This window comes from Myiozetetes cayanensis, unplaced genomic scaffold (genome assembly GCF_022539395.1).
Source record: "Myiozetetes cayanensis isolate MyiCay16 unplaced genomic scaffold, myiCay2020 scf2-11, whole genome shotgun sequence".
NCBI classification, from domain to species: Eukaryota; Metazoa; Chordata; class Aves; order Passeriformes; family Tyrannidae; genus Myiozetetes; species Myiozetetes cayanensis.
Genome location: NW_026087411.1, coordinates 65,924,606 through 65,947,625, shown reverse-complemented (window position 1 = coordinate 65,947,625; position 23,020 = coordinate 65,924,606). Strand labels below are relative to the sequence as shown.

Below are 23,020 nucleotides of genomic sequence, written 5' to 3'. Positions count from 1 at the left end.
TGCTGGCTGCTGCATACAGTGATCCATAACATCTGTCCTTTATCTGATGTCTCTTCTAGTAGGTGAGCTATAAATATGGTTCCTGGATCAAGCCTGGGACAAAAATAGGCAGGAAAAATATGTAGGTTGATAATGATGTCAAATCACATCATGTCCATGCACAAATATAGGCATATGGAGGCTTTTACCACAAGGTTTGCATGTTAACTGGCAGCCTGACCAGAGATTAGACAGGACAATGGGCCTCAGTTTAGTTGCCTAAATATAGGCCTCTACACTGCAATTTCAAACTTAATTGGCATTCATGTATTAATATTTAGGTAACTGAGCTGAGCACAATAGTCCTTAAATGCAGGGTTGCAGATGCTTGAATCCTTAAATTGTAAATTTGACCTCCCGTTTCTTTTAAATATCAAGCCTTGCACTCTGAAAGGAGCACACCTAACACCAAAAATGGTTTGTATCCCCAGTACTGTGTGAAGGGTACCTGTAGCTAGCAATTAAGGCTGTGGAAGAGCACTGCTGGCAGATGCTGCCTCACATTTTTGCTGTACATTCTGTGTAAGTTTTGCTGAACATTCAGAAATCCAGAGTCCATAACAAATATATCTAGCTAGGAAGTTAATTAGATCTATGTTGTAATCAGCTGAGTAATGCCTTCATCTATACTTATCTATCAACAGGCAAGGGAACACTGTAGGCAACGTATGCTGAATCATCATGTGGTGGGAATTGTCAGGCACCTGTGTCTGGCCTGGGCAGGAGGAATTCCACAACTACTCAGCCTCTGTTTTTTTGTCCTGCCAGCAGAGCATCTCAACAGCAGGAAACCACAATATTGCCCCTAATAATTATAGGACTCTACGTTGCCCACAGTATCTTATCAGTTGGCAGCTAGTAGCACAGGAAATAACAATAATCAAACAACATTTATCATTATACTGATCCATTAGAATTGCTATAATTACACATTCTTTCTACTTTAGTTGTTGTAATTTAAAACATGTGCTTTCTGATTTCTGCATGGAAGATAGTCTGATAGTTCAATGACTTCACTGAGAATCTCTGAATAGGATATTCACTATACTGCAACACATTTTTACTGGTTAACAAATCTTTGATCTCAGAAATGAATTGAATTTTATCAAAATAGTACTGTGATGAAAAAGAATAGGAAATCACAGTGATTTCCTAATTTTCCCAAGAACTGTAAATTCTATATATACTTTTTCTGCTCTATCAAAAACTGTATTTATTTCCTCATAAAAACCTTATAGACTTGCATCTATGCTACCCTTTTGCTGTTTGTGAAGTTGCAAAGATCCAAACAAAAACCTGAAACTAGGTTTTATACTTTATTGTTTAGTCAGTGGTCTGAAACTTCATGTTTTATACGACATTGGTAGGTTTCCAGATATCCTCAGGCATTTGCAAATCAGTGGAAGAAATTAAGAAAAACCCAATGATTTTTACTATAGTTACATTTGGAAAAATGTGATAATTTTTTTAATAGATCTATTATTTATATATATATATCTATATGTACATCATCTCTACAAATGTTCTGCTTAGTAAAAAAAATAATCAAATGTGTTTATTTTCAAAGGTTCTCTGGAAGCAAGTTAAAAAATGAGGTAAGTACTGTAGCCTGTTTCCTTTTACTTCTGTTGTAATCCAAATATGAAGTGACCTGTGATTTTCTTCACATTAATTTCTTTGAGAATTGTAACAGTATTTTTCATTAGATATTAGACTGAATAACCTTTTTTGATGATGCTCAGTATTTGCTTCTCTAAATATTCAAAGAAAAATAAGATTGGAAGACACCTTCTAGGGTTCCCATTGCAACCCATTTCCCCATAACCATAGATGTTCATAATAGACCATTTTAAGTAAAGGATCAAGCTCTTGCTTAATTTTTTGTAGATGTTACTTTCCAAGGAGGGCTTTTTCGAATCTCATTTGTCTGACTGGGAGCCAAAGAGAAAGGTTTTTTTAATAAACTGAAATTTTTGCCTTCTGGTCAGGATTGACTTTATTTTTTGTTCTTTGTAACACTCTGTTGTGATATGCCTTTTTGCTGCTTTTGCTTGCTGGATGGGACAAACAGCAGCTTTTAGTAATTTCTAATCAGCCTTATGGTCTTTCACCATATTTGTTCTGATTTGAGTATCTTTGGAGTCAAAAAAAATCATAAAACCTTGTAAATGGCATATTTCCAATTTCTGTTGGAAATATCCCTTCTGCTGACCCCTAAAACAGGATCTGGTTTTGTTGGTTTTTGTTCTCCCTCCCACCCCAAGTAGTCTACATTTTCACAGCTCCATACTATGGTATAGTCACTGTCATTACGGTCATACCTATACTAGAAAATTATGTATTATTGTACAATAAGGGTTAAGGGTTGAAAGAATTTTTTCTTTGATGCTCAGTTCAGCTGGTATGGAATATCCTGCATCCATATTACTGAACTCCTGAACCTGCAAAAGAACACTGGCACATCTCAGCCACATTGCCACAGAGAAACATCTCTTACATGCAGTACCTGTCAAAGTATGACCAGAAAGTGTTTGGGATACGGCTAATTGGCATGGGCCAAAAGAATGCCAGAGGCCATTCTGAATAATACTGTTCCAGTATTGCCTGGGAGTGTTTCCTGACACCATTTAACTTACTATACTAAATACACCTTCTGTGATCAACTGATACACAGCAAGCCTTTCACTTTTTTCATTTCCATAAGCAATTCCCAGATCATAGCAGACATTGTTATTGGTCCCCGAGAGTGTAGCTTTGCTCTGTTGATTTTCATCCCCTTTATTACCATTATCTCAAAACCATCCAGATCTTTCTACATGACCTCTTGATCTTCCTCTGTTGATGATTTCATTAGCTCATGTCAACCAATTTAATCTATGAAATGTTCAGTGAAATCAACCTCAAGTTTGATCTTTGAGAATCTTCCCTTCAATCCCTTTTCAACCAGCAGTTTCCCTGTCAACACGATTTGTTAGCCTTTCAGCTGGAATCAGCTTCTTAAACATCTTTACATTCTTTTACTAATCCCCACTCTCACCAGCATAACTAATCATTTCCCATGGTGACACCACATCAAGTATTTTAGTGAGGTTCAGATAGATTAGATTTGCTGCATTTTCCCTGTTCAGATAATCAGCTATCTTATCAAATAAAGATAGTGCTATGCCATGGGATATCCCCAACAAATTCATGAGCATTACTGCAGCATTCCTTTGTTCAGTTTTGGGATGGAATATATCTGATTCTCTTGGCATAAATGAATGCATATTTACTTCCATCTCTGATATGGTATTCCCAGTTTGCCTTGTAGTTCAAAGTCCCAAAAATCTGTCTTATTTCTGCCTCAACCTCCCAGAAAAAATCTTCACAGATGATGTGGTAGATATGTGAGAAAGACACATCAGTATGAGTTTTTGATTGTCTATCTCTGTGTTGTATGAAATTATTCAGACAGTTCTTAAAAAAGTCTTTCATAGTCAAAACTGAATTACAATAATTTCAGCCTATGGAAAATTTGGCATCATACTTTCCATTAATATGAACAGGTGATAGATATATCCTTACTCATTTGCTTGAAAGTACATGCAATCAGGTATTCCAGAAAGATTTACAATGATTGCATAAGGTCTAATTCCCAGTAGGAACATAAAGACATTGAAAAGATGTTGAAGCACTGATTGTCTAAATATAATGAGTAAATGGCATTTGAATGAACACTTATTGAGTGCCAGGGACACTGTTTACTTCTGGTATGTTTTATCGCAATTTCTAGTATTGTCTCTGTAGGGGGAGATATCAGCAAATTCTTTTATCTAAAGCAGTTAGTGCACCATTAGAGTCTGCATGGTTAATTAGGCAGATAATATTACTGTCATTATCTTAATGTTAAATGGCCATTAGAAACAGATGGTCTTAAATTGAAAGGGCAAGTGGCAGCAGGTTAAAATATTAAGCCTAGAACTGAGGCACAGTCATATATAAGTCCATTAGCAATGTAAAAAACATTTCAGACTATCTTTTCTTAAACCTCCCACCACAAGCACTGCTTCTTTTAAATGAGTAAATCCCTTTTAATCAGAGCTTTTAATATATTTTATGGGTAATTGCATAATAAAATCACTAAGATTACTCCTGTTATAAAAGAAACCCCAAAAGAACCTCCTTATACTGATAGGCAATTATAACACTGCAAAAGTATTGACACAGAAAAGTACTAATGTTTCTGAGTTTCTACAACCTTTTTTGACTTAGAGTTTTATATATGTTTGAATAGTAGATAGCATAGGCAAAGTTCATTTACATAGTATACTATTTCGTTTCTTGCTGTCTGTTTTGGCAGACACATCTCCCTCTAAAAATAGGGCTATATGTATGTTGAATAAGTCAGTTATGGCTATAGTTTTCTGAATTCAGTATTTGAGAGAATTTCACTTGAAAATGGCCTCCAATTACTGAGTCAACATTTATAGGTATATAATCCCCTTTGCACACTTTTACAGTGTATGTTACTCCTATTCCAACTTTAGTGAAATCTGACTGCATGAAAAGGGGTAGGAAAAGGTCACTTCAATTTCCATTCAAATGCCTTGTGCATGATCATAAATTTCATCCTTTAGTACAGAGGGAATCTGCGCAGAAGTAATGGATTTACCACAGGAATATGCAGAAGGCCAGCTTGTGGCTCTGTACACTGACTTGATGTAAGGACTGGTTAGGCTAAAATGGAACAAAGGGTTTCAGCCAAATAGTCTTCTTCAGATTTGAATGCAATCCTATGAGAATAAGTACAGTTCAGTCAGTAAGGACAGAATCATAATACAGATTGTATTGGTTCTCTTCAGGACGAGGGTTTCACCTTAGTTACATCATTTGGGAGCTTAATAGGCCTAATAAGGTGTGCATTATAAGTATAAACATAACTACCCTATATTACTACAGGATGTACTCAAGATCTGTTCTCAGTCTTTAAGTAGAACAAGATGTGTCTCCAATATTTTAGATATCACAAGGTAAGGAGACTGAAAGAAACTCTCAGATCAGCAGAATTTAGCATAATTCATGAGGAATTTATCTTGTGTCCGGGTCAACATTGACCGTGCCCCAACAAAGTGGAAAACACTAAATGGGAATATCTTACTGAGAATGGGGATATTCTTCCTGACATATAAAACTGGGACTTCATGTCAAGTCTACCACAATTACAGAAAGCTATATAATAAATACATGGTACAGAAGTATCCATAGATCATATATACTGTCACGTCCATAACACATAACAGTTGGTATAGTAAAAGAGCTGAAATCATGATTGCTGTGCCATCAGAGCAGGAAGAGAGCAGGGGAGAACAGTAATATCTCCACTACTCTCGATCCTTGCACTAGAAAGATACATATTAAATAAAACTTACGGTCTTCTTGAATCACAGGATCACAGTCCATACTGTGGAGTAGAGTAGTATTATACTTTAGCTTTTAAATATAGATCGAATCCAAAGCTTGTAGAATTCCATGAAGTAATGTGTCTGAAATGCTACTTCACTCTGAAAACTGTGTTTGGTGGAGTTTAGATTTAGACAAATATTTAATAACCTTCCTGAGCTGGTGTCCAGATACCGATAAGCATCAATATTTTTGAAGGATTATTTGAATGAAAGTATTCTGGTTTAGAGAGAGACTCATGAGATAATATCCAAGTTAGGCATGAATTGTTGGTTTCAGTTGTATCAATATTAGCTATTTCAATGTTCCTTCTTTTCCCTTTCCACTTCAGGGTGGTTTTACTCGTAAATATTCTCTGAGTTCCAAAACTGGAACACTCCTCCCAGAGTTTCCAAGTGCTCAACACCTTTTGCTTCAAGGATGCATTTCTAAAGACAAGGTAAAATGTGAGCTGCTTCTCTTCCAACTTTAAGATCAAAAATGTGCCACAGAACGTTTCTTCATATCTTAGTCTTTGAGGTATTGACATGAAAGAGCCAGAAATGTCCATAATCAAATAGAGGTGACTGATTTATAGAGGGGGCAAACCTTTACTAACACCGATTAACCGGCTTTCCACTGGAAAGGTGGTTGAATTATTTACCTATTAACTGACCCAGTATTTTACAAACTGATGGTATGTAGGACGGGGAGAGCAAAACAAACAAATAACTGAGAGTTGTATTCTTTACAAATGCCTTTGGATTTAAGGTAAATTTTGTTCTGATTAGAACAGAACAAATAATTCACAACAAATAATTAGATGAACTTTACTCTCATTGTTTGAAAAGAGACTGAAAGTCTGAACATTCAGGGTTTTTTTTAACTACTAAAATCATTCCTCAAATCAATACTTAGTGTGGTTTATCCTAAGTATAACTGTTCAGTTAGAAGTATCTTTCTCTTATTTTATGTCTTTGACTCATCGTCGGTGTGTTATGTCTGTGTTGTTTCTGGTCACAGTACAAGCTGCTACATCCCTTAATTCTCCTAGAAACCTTTTGATATACATTGTGAACTCTCCAATTTAGCTTCCACTGCAGGTCAGGATGGTGACTGTTTTGAGATACGCTGCTTTAAAGCTTTTTGGTTTTGAGCCCTTCCTCTTAAGTTTTTTTCTGGGAAAGTAGTGAAGCCTAGGATTCCTGTAGTGAGAAGTTAAACAAAAGGAGCCATCTTAGCTGGAAATCTTACAGTTCCTAAAGAAAGCCCAGGTGTACTCAGCAGTGTGCACCACCTGCTGCTATAGTCTCCATCAGTGAGTTGACATCTCTCATATATATAACATTCTCATAATATTTAAATCTGAAGAACATTTGAGGTTCCTTGCACAGCGTTGTAAACAAAACTGATTTTTACTACTCCAACAATGAAGAAAAAGTTTCAGCTCTTTTCCCTTTCATTTTTGGATCAGCAGCATTTTGCATGAATGTCTAGAAACAGACTCCTGGACTTATGAGGAGACTGGGAAGAAAGATAAATTTCTCTATATCTCCCATACTCTCTTTCCTTGCTGCTCTTTCTTAATTTCTAATTCTCTTATTTCCTGTTTTCTTTCCTTTCCATCTTTTCCCTCCTTCAGTTTATCTGACCAAGGATTATCAAACATAAGATGTTTAGGTACTCTGTTGAAGACAGTCTTTACATGAGGTTTGGCTCCTGCATTAAACTCCTAGAAATTTCTTGCACCTGAAATCTTTGAAGAGTTCATAAATGTAGCATTCTACACTAAAATAGATGGGTAATTTCTGAACTTAATGTTTCTGAAGAAAACTTACCCAAACTTTAAACTTCCATCAACCCCTTTCAAAAACAATTCTTTAAAATGTTCTTGGACTTCACACTTTGCCATTATTTTTCAAAGATACATAGTTACAGAAGCAGATCTGAAAGTCAGAAAGGTCTACTTTCAAAGAAATCAGCATGCTAAACCTGTTGCAATTAGATGGTACTACGTTCATGTGGAAGCTGATAGTGTTTTGCTGGGGAAGTTCACAAGCTGTGACAAATTTTCTGTGATTCAGGACATAAGAATGGTTTTGCTAGCATTTTTCTTTTCTTAAAATAGTTTAGCTTATTTCTTATTTGTTTTATAATTTGCTACAAATTTTAAAAATTACTGCCTTTTTTTTTTTTTTTTTTTTTGAATACAAGAGCACTCCACTCAGATAAAGTAGCCTGATGAGATGAAAGGGAGTTCTGCTTTTTAAAGTTCAGCTCATGTAAGGCAGTGATTAAACTTTGACCAAATGACTGGCAGCTATTTTCTCATTTGTCCAAGTAGATGATGTTTCAGAACACTCATAGACGCCTATAGTAGCCTAATGATTAACTTGCACTGCTCTTTGGGATTAATCTTAGCTTCAGAAAGGTGAATTTACTTTACCATCTGACTGGATAATCTAGCTATTGCCTTACTTTAATATCCACACTTTCACAGTGTATACATGTTCAGATCCTACATTTCTGACAACAACATAAATCCTTGATTTAAATAATGCTTGACTAATAATGACTTTAAAATGTTGATAAAACTAGAGATGAGTGCCCTCCTCATCACTTCTGGATATACAGACTTCCTACTTGTAAATATGCATCACAATATATTTTTTTATGTTTAAATACTAGCTACAGAAAGCAGAAACCTAGATCACTATAGTAGTAAAGGAGAGCTCTAAGAAACTCAGCTTTGTCTTTCTTCCTTCCTTCCAAAACAGGTAGATACGCTTATCATGATGTACAAAACACACTGTCAGTGTGTCCTTGACAATGCAATTAATGGGAACTTTGAAGAGGTAAGGTTGTTTGAACACACATTCTTGGTATATATGCACAGGGAGCCAAGAAAGCTTTATTTATGTCTATGAATCTGGTTCCTATTCCTTTAGATTCAACATTTCCTATTACATTTTTGGCAAGGAATGCCTGATCATCTTCTTCCCCTGCTTGAAAATCCCATCATCATTGACATCTTCTGCGTCTGTGACTCAATACTGTATAAGGTAAGTTAAGCATTGAGCTACATGGATATCTCAACCTCATTACAGGTTTTGCATCTGTAAAAACATAGAATAACAGGATGCCATGACTGCTTTCTGCCTCTGCTGTGTAAACCAGCAAGGAAATAATTGAAATAAAGAAACAAAATGGGCACATGTAAGAGCTGAACTCCAGTCTCATCTCTGCTGCACACTTGGTGTGTAACCACAGGCAGTACACTAACAATGAAATCCTGACCTATTTGCTTGAATGTAGCTAAAAGAAATGTTCATGTGCTTCACTGAAAAGGCTGACTAAGGTAATCCTGGATGAAAATGGAAGCCTTGTTTTCACTTAAAAGGTTATTCCAATTTCTACCAGAAAAGAGAGGCTGTGGCACATGAGTGAGGTGATTCCACATGCCAATCTGCTACTCATAGGTTATGTCAGGCCATGGTTTCATAATATGAAGTTGGAACAATACTGAGTTAAGATATTCCTGCCTCTCCTGCCTGCTGCACTTCATATCTGTTTGTGTGCTGCAAAATGTACCAGAAAAACTGATACACTGTGAACTGCTTTGGGTTAAAAAAAAATAAAAAATTAAGTAATACTTGTATGCAGAGCTTTTGTGCCATGTGAGTTCTTTGATCTAGTTCATGGCATGATCACACAAATAGTTGAAACAAAGTGAAACTTAGGAGTGTTGCAAGGTCTGGATTAGATAATAGTGCACTAGAGAAAAAATAAAGTAATGCCACCAAAGTTTCCTGAGTTTCTCATTTCGAAAGTCAGATCAGATCATTACTTAATAGCTGCAAAGTACTTTAAGCTTCTCTGATAGGACATGCCATAGAAATAGAAAAGGATTGTCATACAGATGCCTCTCTAATAGATTTCACATCACATATTGATGGGAAGAAATAACTATTGGCATAACAATAAACACCAACATGTCAAAGCAAGAGACTTGCTTTGTTTGGCCCTGATGCCCTATTGTAGTCTATTTGTCATTCTTTACTGACCAAAAATATGGGAAAAATCCAGAAATGATGAAAATATATATTTCTTAGAGGCATATCAATCTGTGAAGTAAGACAAAGTGTTTTAGTTACTGCAGGGAAGTAAAGGTAATTAGCATTGAGAATCATAATTACTACCCAGGAGATGAGCCATTAAGCCTCATTTACTTGTAGTGATTACATTGTACTTTGAGTTTATGAGTTTTTTCCTGCTCTAAATGTGCTGTCTCAATAGATTCAATATTAACTTTATTCATGATAAAGATTTAATGTGACAGAAGAAGAAATACTACAGGAGCATTAAACTATAAATTGAGTAAGACAGAATTTCTCAAAGGTTCATAAATTTACTATTGTGCCTCTTCTTTGTCTGTCATTATTTCTTATTTATAATCATGTCAGACATTCTAGACAGCACAGTGACAGAAGGAAAGACGAATTGCATTGGATTGTTAACAAACAATTTACATCAGCAATGAATGGAGATTTTTGTGATACAGGCTAACAACTTTGCCCTCCACAATAACATTCCCCAGAGGCCATGCCAGATGGCAGTTTTTGCAAAAAGAGTCCCACACCATACTTAACTACAGAGTACCATGACTAAACTCTGAATGCTTTCAGTGCCATGTCCAGTTTGGCAGAAAGAAGAGTCAACAGCACTCGAGGACTTGGGAGATGCTTGAGTATCTGCTTTACAGAGACCTGGTGATGCTAGAAAAGCCAAAATGTTTATGCACTGCACGTCTACTGATTTTCCTGCTGGAGGACATGTGGGATAGGATGTCTTGGTTTTTTTTCTTGTTTTACTGGTATGCTGACATACATTAAGAATGGGAGCTATCTATGTATATAAATACCTCATATGTTCCTATGTAATATTGACTAGAAAAATCTAGGTATATAAATATCTGGACAGTAGGTTAAATGGCTTTATTCTGTAAAAAATTCTCTACTTATCACTTTGCAGTCCAAGTAGGCAAGACAGACATGAATGAATGCATAAATAGCCAGTGGAAGCTTGATACAATTTTCTTTTAACTTTTTGAAGGTTCTTACAGATGTACTCATCCCTGCAACAATGCAAGAAATGCCAGAAAGGTAGGTATTTGACAATAATCATGCTACATTCTGGTTTTTAGGCATATTCCAAGTAAATAGCTGTAATTCTATATCCTCACAGTATTTATACTCATTTTTAGAACAGTAGAGTATGTGTGACAAAATACTGTCAGCTCTGAGGACACCCATAGGACAACCTTTAAATATTACACAATATTTTAATGTCCCAATTTTTCTAGAGAAGGTGCAGGTCAATATATTATCAGTTTTTGCTTAATAATTGGTCATTTCCTGTTTCCTTTTGGTAACACCTGAGGAGTAATTCATAGATAAGACAGTCATAGATTGAAACCCAATTATTTAAACTAATGCAAGAAAATTTTTATTGATGATTCTCTAAACCATGGGGTTTTTTTCTTATAGTTTACTGGCAGATATAAGGAATTTCGCGAAAAACTGGGAACAGTGGGTTGTTTCCTCTTTGGAAAATCTACCAGAAAGCCTGACAGATAAGAAATTGCCTATTGCAAGAAGATTTGTTTCCTCCCTGAAACGACAGACATCATTCTTACACCTAGCACAGGTAAACAGAATAAGACTATACATTCAAAAATTTGTTAGTTATAATCAGTGTACCTTTCTGGCCATGAGATATAACGCATTATTTTTTCAAGTTTGACCTTCAGCCATGGAATACTTACATCTCGTACTTTTAACCATGAAAGAAGGAAGTGACCATAAACAGATCTGACCCAAACTTCCAATTTTTGTAGTAGAAAAGAGAGGAAAAACCATGGGTTTAATGATTGTAATGAACAGCCATCACTGCAACTTTTGGCAATCAAATGATGAAGTGGAATACATGTGTATTTGGTTTAGTTCCAAACTGGAAAATTTCAGATGATCCTTCTTGCCTAGCAAAGGTTTGCTGTCTTGTCCATGATGTTCTTCAGTGAGCTTATTTCTCTTTGAGTTTTGAGTGAAAAGAAAACATGGGAGTGAGATGGAGTTGGGAACTCCAAGGCTGTGTTGTCAGGCTACAAGTATCTGCAATTAGGAGTCACCTTCACATAATGGTTTTGTAGAATATACAGAAGGATACAATGCCTTTTGAGGAACGTCAGTGCTAGCAGCTTGGGCTCTGAGGTGGTCATCCTCATGAATGACTGTAAATGCACCATATATTCATCCTGACTTGGTTTTCTCTTTCACAAATATTAAGGCAAAAGTAGCATGTGGGTGATACTGTGAAGGTGATATGACAGGAAGGCACATTAGAAGAACATTAGAAGTTTGATGAAAGGGAAAGCATTATCTCATCAGATTTGTGAAAAAATCCAGCCATGATAGTAAAATTAAACATAAGGTGATCGATCCCCGGGTGTGGGTCTGTCCTAGTTTTGACTAGGATAGAGTTAATTTTGTTCATGGTAGCTAGTATGAGCCTATATGTTGGATTTGTACTGGACACTGTCAATAATTCAGGCATGTTTCAGCTACTGCTGAGCAGTGTTTACATAGAGCCAAGGCCTTGGCTTCTCACACTGCTCTGCCAGAGAGAGAGTAGGTTGGAGGTGCACAGATAGGTGAGAGTGGACATAGCTGGGACAGCTGATCCCAGATGACTACAGGGACTTTCCACACCACATGGCATCATGATCAGCAATAAAACAAGGGGGAAGTTTGGCAGGGGATGACTGCTTGGGCAGCTGGCTAGGCATCAGTCAGTTGATAGAGCAGTTGTTTTCCTTTGCATCACTTGTCTTTCTTGGACCGTATTTTTCTCTGGTTTTGTTTGTTTGTTTACTTTTTATTATTACTGTATTGTTTTTATTTTTTCTTTTTAAAAATTATTAAGCTGTTTTTACCTCAGCCCACAAGTTTTCTTACTTTTTCAACTCTCTCCCCCATTCCATGACAAGGTGGGGAGTGACTGAGTGGCTGTGTGGTGCTCAGCAACATGGTGGGGCTAAACCACAGCAGGGTCTCAGCATTTTACCTTGCTTTCTCTTGCAGATTGCTCGGCCAGCACTGTTTGATCAGCATGTGGTGAATTCCATGGTGTCAGATATTGAAAAAGTTGATTTGAATAGTATTGGTTCTCAGGCACTCCTTGCAGTCTCAGGGAGCACAGACTCTGATGGGGAGGTCTACAGTGAATGTAAGTCCATGGTGAAATATTTGTGTCATTATAATTCACTCTTTCATTCCATGCCACACTATTTTACTTGGACTGACTGGGACAAGGTGCACATAAGACACTGCATTCTGTAATCTAGTCCACTGTTAACTTCAGTAGCTTAAGAAAGCTTGTATTGGGAAGTCATCCCAGCTAGATGACTTTAAATGGTTGCTGATAAATTAATTTACATGTCAGTTGCTAAGTGCAATCAAGTCTCTTTTGAAATTTTTATGTAATTAAGTGGGGATATCAGCACAGATCAATTCCCAAAAGATGTCTCAAAAATTCCATGTCATTGTGGCTTAATGTAATGAATATTTTAATTTTTTTTAATGAATACTTTTTTTTTGCTTCAAGTTGATCTTTTAAAAAATAAATTATTTTCTCTTCAGTGCAGCAACTATTTTCCTACACAGAACAGAGTGAAGTATAAATTTTGAGGGTGTTAATTTTCATGTGCATATCTGTTGTTGAAAAATAGATGTAGCCTCTTCATTAAAAAGTTAACTTTTGTCGGAAGAGTGATGTTGATCAGAGTTTAGAGAGCTGAAAAGGGTAGCAATGCGTTGTCCTCTAAGTATTATTAGTCTGATAATGAATGTTTGCTCTCTTTAATGGTTCATAATCCTATTGATATCTTCATTTGAGTTGCCCATTTGAGTTGCCTACTTTTTGTGTAGTTGTTTTTCATTTTATTCTTTGTCTTCTTTCACACTGGTTAAAAAAGAAAAGGAAAAGAGAAATAACTGGTCATTCAGGCACTTTTTTGAAAATGGGAACTGAGGAAGTTAACTTTGCATAACATAGTAAGGGAGAGAAACTTGTAAGATATAAGGGAAACTTAAGACACTACAAATCTGCCACATTACAGATAAAACTCTATGACTAAACTTAGTATTAGAAAGGTTTTCAAGGTTAAATCTTACAAGGAATGGAAAATATAATCTTGTTTTCATTTTATTTTCCTGTAAAAACTTCATTGTCTTACAACCCATACCATTGTAATGCTTAAGTAATTAAAATATATATGTGTGATGGATGTGTGTCTGCTTGCTTTGCTGGGGAATTACTTATTTCTTTATGGCTCTAATTCTTTGCTTTTCCTTTCCATGCTACAATACTGTCATATGGCTGGTGAGTGGCTTTTTCTCATGTTCAGAATAGAGTGCGATGATATGTTCTCCTTTTTACATGGTAGATGACTCTATTACAGTGTTCCAAGAACTGAAGGACCTTCTAAAGAAGAATGCCACTGTGGAATCATTTATTGAATGGTTGGATACTGTGGTTGAGCAAAGGGTTATCAAGGTACCTTTCAAATGTTCTGCCTGACTCAAGAACAAACCTTAGTCTCCTTACTCCTTACACAGACCCTTATGCAGTCCTATTGGTTTCTGACTTGGGATTCTCATCTCTACTCTCCTTACTGTAACAGGGAAGTGTGAAAAATTCCAGTGCTGTTAGATCTAATTAATCATGTTGAGCATGTTGAACAGTCTTATGTGTGACCTATTAAGAAATATCGTAACTAAAACACTAAAGTCAGCAACTGTACATGAAAGAAATTCTTCCAGCTTCTGTGTGCATGCAGAATCACAGAGGTATTTCTCAGTGAGTAAAGTGAGTAAAAGCTGTTCCTTAGAGAAGCAATTCTTTCTTTCATGGTATTCAGATGGTACTGTATGTGGTATAAGTTACTGCAGCAGGTGGATTCAGAAGTAGCCAGTCTCCAGAAGGGTTTCTGCATACCAGGATGAAAGATACGGTTTTGTAGTTTTGTAAGGTGCTTAACACAGTAATGGATGATTTTGATGAGATTCCCCTGCCTGGCTCCAGTTTACAAGATGTATTATCATCATGACTATTTTATATGCATGTAATTATAGAGGGATTAATATACTACAGCTCAAAATAAAATAAAAGCGTTCTGAGTTATATCTCAAGTAAGAGATATATACACAATTTCTGACTCTAATAACTGTAAACTATCAGAATAAGATGTTACACATTGCTTGCTAATAGTTGAACACAGGTCTTCTCATGAGACTTGTTCTATTTGGAAAAGTAATAACTTATCCATCATTTTAGGTAGCATCTTGATGTGAGTGGATGCAAAAGGATGAGACAGCGCAGTTAGCTGGCAGACGAGCTGCCATTTTTCCTTTTTGTGCCTGTTTTCCCAAGTTTCAGTGGAGACAGCGATAGTTGTTTCTTTTTAAAGTACTCTGAGTTTCCTAACATTTGCCGACATATGTGAGCAGCACAACGAGGAGCTTTGGAAGATTTGGGGCAGCATGGCCAAAGCAAGTCCTCATCTACACACAAGTCTCTAGTCAAAAAACTCCCACTGAAGCTGAGCGATCTCAATTTATTTTAGAGCTGAATGATCATGGCCTGAAATTCATTCCACAATTTCAGAAGAAAATTTCTGACAAAGAAGTCAGGCAGAAAAGGTGAAGCACTTTTCCATTCAGCATCTACTATCTGCTCCTGTATTATTAAAGTTAACAAGTAAGGTTCCTAGCTTTGCTTTCCTGTAGTTAAGGGAGAAATACCAACAAGTTCTGATATGAAGCTAGGTCAACTAAGCAGAAGCTAATAATTGACAGAACATGTAATCCTTCCATTGCTGTCTGCCTTCTGTTCACGCTAAAATGTGGCTACTGTCAAACTTGCACAACAACTTCTTTCTGCTTGCTGTTTAAAAAAAGTAACAAGGCATATGTTACCACACGAACGAATCACTGCCAGAACAAAGTGACAGTATGAAATGAACAATATTAAAAGCATCACTTTGATCATCATGATAGCAAACCATTCTGAAAGAGAAAGCCTGGCCAGTACTATACAGATTAAAGTACAAGGACTAATTTCTATTCCCTGTTTATGTGGAATAACATAGTTCCAAAGGGTGAGGGTTTGTCTTTCTTTCTTTCTGCCCTATATTTATAGAACAATTTGGCACCTTTAGTACCAGAATATGAGGTAATCTATGTTCCTTCAGGGCATATCAAGGCACAAGCATTAGGCAGTTTGTTTCATTTAACACTGACATTCTATGAGGTCTGCACTGAAAAGAGAGGATCCTGCTTTTTTTACTACATTAGGACACACATTAAGAAGATACCTTGAATCAAGCAGCTTGATTCACTTTGCCACATTAGCCTGAGAACGCTCAAACTTACTGGGTTCTTCTCTCCTGTGTGCAGAAAGCAGGTTAGCATATTTAACAGTATTTTACTATTCTCTTTCAGGCAAGCAAGCAAAATGGGAGGTCTTTAAAGAAGAGAGCTCAAGACTTCCTTCTGAAATGGAGCTTTTTTGGTGCTCGAGTGATGCATAATCTAACCCTAAACAACGCATCAAGTTTTGGTACCTGAGCATTATAAAACCACTCATATTTTGTACATATATGCCAGTACTTACCACCTTTTCTGAGCAGATGAACCTGTCCTAATCTAAAGATTCTTTGATCAAAGCCACAAATGCTGTGTAATGGGTTTTTCAAACTAACATTCTGTGTTAAATGCTAGCCATATTTTGCTGATGACTTGTGTCATTTTTAAAAGTGTTGGGTTTTTTTTTTTTTAATTGCTGTTTGATATTGTTTTGTCATTTAAGTGCTAAAAGCTTTGCTTGTTTTGATATGGCAATGGAAGTGTAACTGCATAGCTCAGTGTAGGAGACAGAAGATTTGAATCATTTGTTTTATCTGTGGATCAGATTGGTAAAAAATTACTGTTGCGTAGAAGATTTGTGCATGATATGTTTCAATAAAAGCAAAAAAAATTGGCAGTAACCTCACATTTAATTCTGGGATCAGTAGAAAATCAATTTCTGGTTTTTAAAAGTTACATCCATCTTTAGGAATGTTTACATTTTGGGAATATTCAGGAAGAATCTTTTATAAAATAGAAGATGGCAGAACTAGTGAAACTAACTCTAGTACATAATTTCCTAAATTTAGTCATAGGTACATTTAGTCATAGGTACATAGTCATAGATACATTGTTATCTAAAATTCAGAGGGTTTTTGAAATGGCTGTTAGAGACACACACGTTTTTTAATGTGATGTATCCTTGAAATAAGGTCAAAGACTTCACCAGTTATTGTCTGGTTATTTAGCACAAGACAAACAGAAATAGAGCAGAGGCATTCTAGCAGACTTCAGCCTTATCTAGCTCCACTGTGTGCCCTCTTCAAGTATAAAGCATGTCTCACTTTCATCAGTAGTTTTCTTTGATGTAATTAGTGGTCAAATAGCCTGCAGGACAGTAAACAATTGAGCTAGGTGGGCCAGTGCAAAGAGAGATTAGGGCTAGAATTTAGGCACTATTCCTTGTTGGTCTTGCCAGGTCATTTAAAGTCCACAATTATTTGTTTGTTTCACTGGCTTCTTGCAGAATAGTGAGAGATGGTCACAAAGATAACTCAGCTACTCTCTCTCTCTCTCTCTCCAAAAGGTTCTTTTCATTTGATCCGCATGTTACTAGATGAGTACATCCTGCTTGCCATGGAGACACAGTTCAACAATGACAAAGAACAAGAACTCCAGAATCTACTGGACAAATACATGAAGAATTTAGGTAACTAAAACTTAGTTCTTTCATATGTACTTCTGTACTTTTAGAAATTGATATATTTGTTTAACTTTAAACAGAAGCAAGTTTGCTTGTTTTCCTGAAGTTGGAGCTACATGCAACATGCTCAAATTCACTTGAAACATTCGTGACCATTCACTCAGCTATTCATTCACACCTTCCACCATAGTTCATTTCATAACATTTTGTGGGAATGTGAATACAATGGACCACTGAAATTTGCTTGAATGCAACAAATACTTTTAGGTACATCCAAAGAGCCATGAGCTGAAGTGTGAAAACAGGTATAAGTAGCAGAAAGGGCAGAAATTCCTAATTCAGTTTTTCTCCAAACCTAAATATGTAATTACACCTTGAACTGGGAATGTATGAAATGTTACCAAAATGCAAATATCCCTGCAATTTTGGAACAAAAGTTTGGAGCCCTGTTTAGCATCTGGATGAAGTATTACTATGTGGAAGAGAAATAAAATTATTTTAAAACACTATCCTTAACATTTTCCATCTACCAGGCCTCTTCAAAGTTAGACAATTTGAAGTTATATGCTCCAGGTCCTTTACTATAAAAAGAATGAAGATGGATTTGAATCAAGTTCTGGTCCAAGTTAATCCTTAAAAACCCAGTGAAACTTCACTGGCTTCCACAGAATTTTTTTTTAATTAACATTAGCACCAGCAATCAACTCGAAATCTGCACTTTGCTGAAAGAAACTTACATAGAATTTTTCTGACAGTAGATGCTGCATTTCTTTTAATTCAGCCTCCAAGAGTAAAACCTGTCCTATGTGCCAGTTGCCTTATCATTGGGTATTTAGGTGAAGTACTTGAAACCATAAGGTAAAATCATGGTTTCCACTGCAGAATAGCAAAACTGACTTTATCAATAGTCTGCAGAAAACTAAAGAATTATTGAGTATAACAAATGCTTTTCTCTAGATACCAACATGAAACAATTCAAGTATTCTAAAATTCTCATTCTCAATTCTTTAGGATGAAGTGTCGAGCCTGATTCATTCTTAGTGCAATTTACTTCATTGTTGACATTTACTTCAAGGGAATAAATCTGATTCATACCATACAGTGGCTTCAGTAAGGAGCTGATACTGTGTGATATAGATCTATGATCAGGGAAAATGACACAAACACTTTCACCAAAAAGATCAAGGCTAGAGCAATATTTGTATTCATTGCCTACATGCAAAATATGCAGACTTCACAGGGTTTTAGAATAATCAAACAAAGATACAAAATAATTGGGTGGCTCATATGCTGTTTATATGCTAGGAGTAAATTTATGTGCAATAAGCATACATAACAACCGACAGGAGTTTTGATTTACTCCTTCAGATGCAAGCAAAGCCACCTTCACTGCATCACCAAGCTCCTGCTTCCTAGCAAATCGTAACAAAGCTGCTCCTCTGCCCAGTGACACTTCAGTCAAGAATGAGTGTCTAGCAGAGCAAACCTATGTGTCCTTGTCAACTAGCCAGCCCAGCAATGTACCTTCTGGTCTGAACCCCTTCACCACAGGAGACAGTGAGAACATGCAGCTGACAGGTATGCATCAACTCTTCCAGCTTCTCCTTCTCCAATTTGCTTGTTACTCTTCCAGTTCACAGTAACATGTTGCTGTAGGAGGGGCAATGACCACATGCATTTATAAAGACCTCTAGTAAACAACATTTCATGAGCTCACCTTCTGTGCTGATTTACAGAAGGCAGCAATTGTAATTACCCTGCCGGTAATAGTACCCCTTGGAAAAGTGGTAAACTATCTTATACCTCTTGGCTTGGTGAGGTTCTTATAAAGAGAGAATGAACAATAAGATCTGGAGCACATAAGGATTGTTACTGCTGGAATTTCCCACTGAATGTGGCATCTCCAAGCCAGAGAATGAATGAAAGGGGGAAGCTTTATGGCCTGTGGCCAAGGATTAAAAGCTGAAAGTTGTATAGGTGGGGGCTAATGCATGTCTTTTGTAAAGGTTTCAAACAGTAATGTACGCTTCGCTAGAGAGTTAGTATCTTAACAGCAGTACTGCAGTATGGGGGCTAATCATGGCTGATGTTTATTTATTCCAGATCAAATGGAGCTGTCTCAAAGCACTGGCCACCTCATGACTCCACCTATTTCACCAGCCATGGTCAGCAGAGGAAGTGTTATCAACCAGGGGCCAATGGCTGTGAGACCTCCAAGTGTAGGTCCCGTGTTATCGACACATTCACAGTGCTCTTCTTACTCAGAATCCCCTTATCAGACTTTATCACAAACCAATCAGAATTACTATGGAAACAATTCCAATTACCAGGCTATGTTCAGAACACAAGCCCATTCCACTTCAGGAGTTTATGACCACAGAGCAGAGCACAGCCGATTCAATGCCTTGAGTGAACAGCAGTTCTCCAGAGACTACTTCAGCAACAGTTGTGCTGTGTCTCCATACAGTGCCAGATCCCCTTCCAGCTATGGTCCCTCAAACATGTCTCAGGACACACACAATATGCAGTTTCTGAATACCGGGAGTTTCAATTTCTTGAACAACTCAGTGTCTGCATGTCCAGGAGCAGCATATCCTGCTAATGCTTCCAATGGTATTAATACATATTTTCTTTTTCCCTTCTGTTTCTCTTTCCTTGATGGAGTAAAATACTTTTTCTCCACTTTTTCTTTTCTGTGAAAGATGCATTTCAACTCTTATTTATACATTCCTGTTTTCCACTTCTCGGATGACACACAGAGGTGTAAAGCAGCTTAATAAGCTACTGAAGGATTTATTTTCCTCTGGTGAATCCCAAGTTGACCTCAAATGCATGTGCTGACCTATGCTAATCTTCCTTTGGTACCATCACCGTGTCTTGCACAAAGGAAGCACAAGCAGCATGGCCTTGCCATTTAACAGTCTCTTGAAAAACCCCCGAAACATCTACTATGAAGCAGAGCAGACACAAGATAGTTTACCTCTGGGAACAGCATAATGGACCATTCTAGTCACAGGGTCAGGATGGTGAAACAAAGTATAAAAATGTGCATTAACAGTAGTTTGAGACTTTGGCCCTCCACCTCCCTCTTCTGGAGGAAAGACATAGTGGAAATGTTACTTTTATATGAATTTGTATATGCAGTAAGTATGTATTACCCTGCAGATTTTCTTTCCATATACACTTTCCTTGGCTGTGAGCTTCAAAAGGGAGCACTGAACTATGGATAGGGCTCCCCATGGTGTCTCTTACAGCCACCAATTGCAGGCTATGTTTGATTCTGAATTTAGAAGGGAAGGGCAATTTTCTGTGCTGAAGGCACAGACTGAACCATTAGTGTCTTTTTGTTTCCTTGTTACCACCTCTCTTTTGGGTCAATCACTGCATATGTTTCTAGTGTTACTAGGCTCTATGTGTACATAAATAATCTTATTCTCAAGTACTTTTTGTCCAAGGTTATCACAGGCTCCTAACCTACCCAGTAGTTTCACTCATTATTTTTTTTTTTTTCAATCTTCTGTCAATAGGATATTACGGAAACAGCATAAATTATTCAGAATCTCACAGACTTGGAACAATGGTGGATCAGCATGTTTCTGTAATCAGCAGCGTAAGCAGCATTCGATCACTACCATCGTACAGTGATATACATGATCCACTGAATATCTTGGATGACAGTGGAAGAAAACAAACGGGCTCATACTACACAGAATCCTCACCTTCAATTGTCTGCCGGACTCCTATGCGTAAGTATAGCAAACAGCTGAGGAACAGCTATGAACTTTACAGCATCCTAGCAAGTGTTGAGTATTAAACTGTAGCTCACATTTATAACATATAAAATGCAATACAGAGATAAAATAACTTAGTACTTTGGATTTATCGTAAGATGTGTTTTCTTTAAAATTACAGGACAATAATGCGTTTAATAATTCTTTGCTCGCATAAAGAGGTCTGTGATCCATTGTCCATGAGAAGTGGAGTGACTGGCCTGAACTGCAGAAAAATCTGGTTTAGGAAACACTTTCTAACTATTAAGTGAACTAATAACAGACCGGGCTTTTCTAAGGTCTGTTAAGGATACTCACTGTCAAATAGATCAAACGAACCCTGGGTCAGAGGTGTCTGTACTTCCTGTGGTATAGTTCCCATCCTGTGCTCCAACAACTGTGTGTATTAGGCAAAGCTCCCACTGATAGTGAGTTTTAGGCATAAATACCTGACTCCAAAGGGTTTGTTTTGGTATATGCCTTAAACAAATGGCAGCTGAGTTTGGTTTCACATTCCAAAAAGGGTTGCATGGAAGATATAAACTAAGGCACTGTTTGTTTCTCCACAAGATTACATCTTCTCGCTACTTACCTGTTAACCTTGCACAGAAGATCAGACATTTCCATCCTTCAGATGATGTACCTGGTAGAAAAGAGGTTCTATCAAATGAAATTGGATAGTGATTTCTGTTAAATTCAACAGACTGAAAACTTGCAATGAGGGTAATCTTTTTTTTCACCCACAGCTTCAAACTTGCAAACCACGTCTTCTTCACAATGTATGTATGGAACACCTGGTCCGTTCCCTTCTCAGGAAAATCTGGAGGTCCATGGCCCACCAAGCAGAGACATGGTGTCATCGTTACCACCAATCAACACTGTCTTCATGGGAGCAGCTGCTGGAGGAACCTGACTGCGAGAGACGTGTCAGTGCCTTAAGATTAATTTCCAACTCCAGACATTAAGTCTATGAAAACAATGCCTTTCAAGTTGGTTGAATATAAAAGTATTATATATAGGTGTTAGAGGAGCCATTTTAGAGATATTAGCAGCCATCCACACATAAAAAAATAGCTATATTTAAATTGGGTCCTGCTTGTGAATCTCTCAGGATTGTTCTCACCATTACAGCTTTTCAGTCAGAAATTTAGGGTAAGAAGAAAGAGCCACTGATTCTTGCAAGCAAGACTAAGTTGTAAAGAAATTATTGCATCTATTCCTAATTTATTAAAAATGCTATTTTAGTCTTTCACTTATATATTTTCTTTTTTCTTTTTCTTTTTTTTTTTTTATAAAAGATGTTTATTTAATGCCTGTGTTGCTCATTATTTATTAGGACCACAGAGTAACTGTTTACTTTCTCATATTTGACAGACTGTCAAATGTATGTATCCTACCTCCTATGGAAATGTTTACAAGGTCAATTTCTACAGTTTTAAATGAAACGAAGCCAAATTCTTAATTTTTTTACTGTTGTGCTCTGGAAAGTCAATTTCAAATGTTTAGTGCCTCCTCGTGTAAGTGAAAGTCCTCAGGAAATAAATAAAACTTGTTGTGGGTATTTTATTTCTCTTCGTCTTGAAATAAAACCAACAAACCATGCAAATATCATAAGCTAACTAATTTCAGTAGCCTGCTACTGAATAACTGAAGTTAATTGAACAACTGAAGTAGTTGAATAACTGAAGAAAATTAAACTATGCCACTAAATGTCATGGGATTTCAGAACTACTTGTGGTACGAGCCAATAAGTTCTGCTGATGGAAATCCTCAACAAATATGTACATCAGCTTTCATGGGTTTAATTCAACTGTATAAACTGAAACCAAAAGTAATAAAAATTATTAAAAAATATTGCAACCCTTCAGAGAGCTATTTTAATAAAAAATATTTTAAAAGTGCTATGA

At 36.7% G+C, this 23,020-nt stretch overlaps 1 protein-coding gene across 1 annotated transcript in view; it reads left to right on the top strand.

The window, feature by feature from the left end:
* The window catches only part of RFX6 (regulatory factor X6), a 33,851-nt gene extending 11,825 nt beyond the window's left edge, over positions 1-22,026 (top strand). The window contains 14 exon segments of the mRNA XM_050316883.1: positions 1,607-1,634; positions 5,810-5,917; positions 8,235-8,312; positions 8,406-8,519; positions 10,570-10,619; positions 11,004-11,163; positions 12,597-12,741; positions 13,961-14,070; positions 16,017-16,134; positions 17,227-17,349; positions 18,712-18,921; positions 19,447-19,956; positions 20,871-21,089; positions 21,860-22,026. Of these exon segments, the coding sequence (XP_050172840.1) occupies positions 1,607-1,634; positions 5,810-5,917; positions 8,235-8,312; positions 8,406-8,519; positions 10,570-10,619; positions 11,004-11,163; positions 12,597-12,741; positions 13,961-14,070; positions 16,017-16,134; positions 17,227-17,349; positions 18,712-18,921; positions 19,447-19,956; positions 20,871-21,089; positions 21,860-22,026 (2,140 nt within the window).
* Positions 22,027-23,020: the final 994 nt, after the last annotated feature.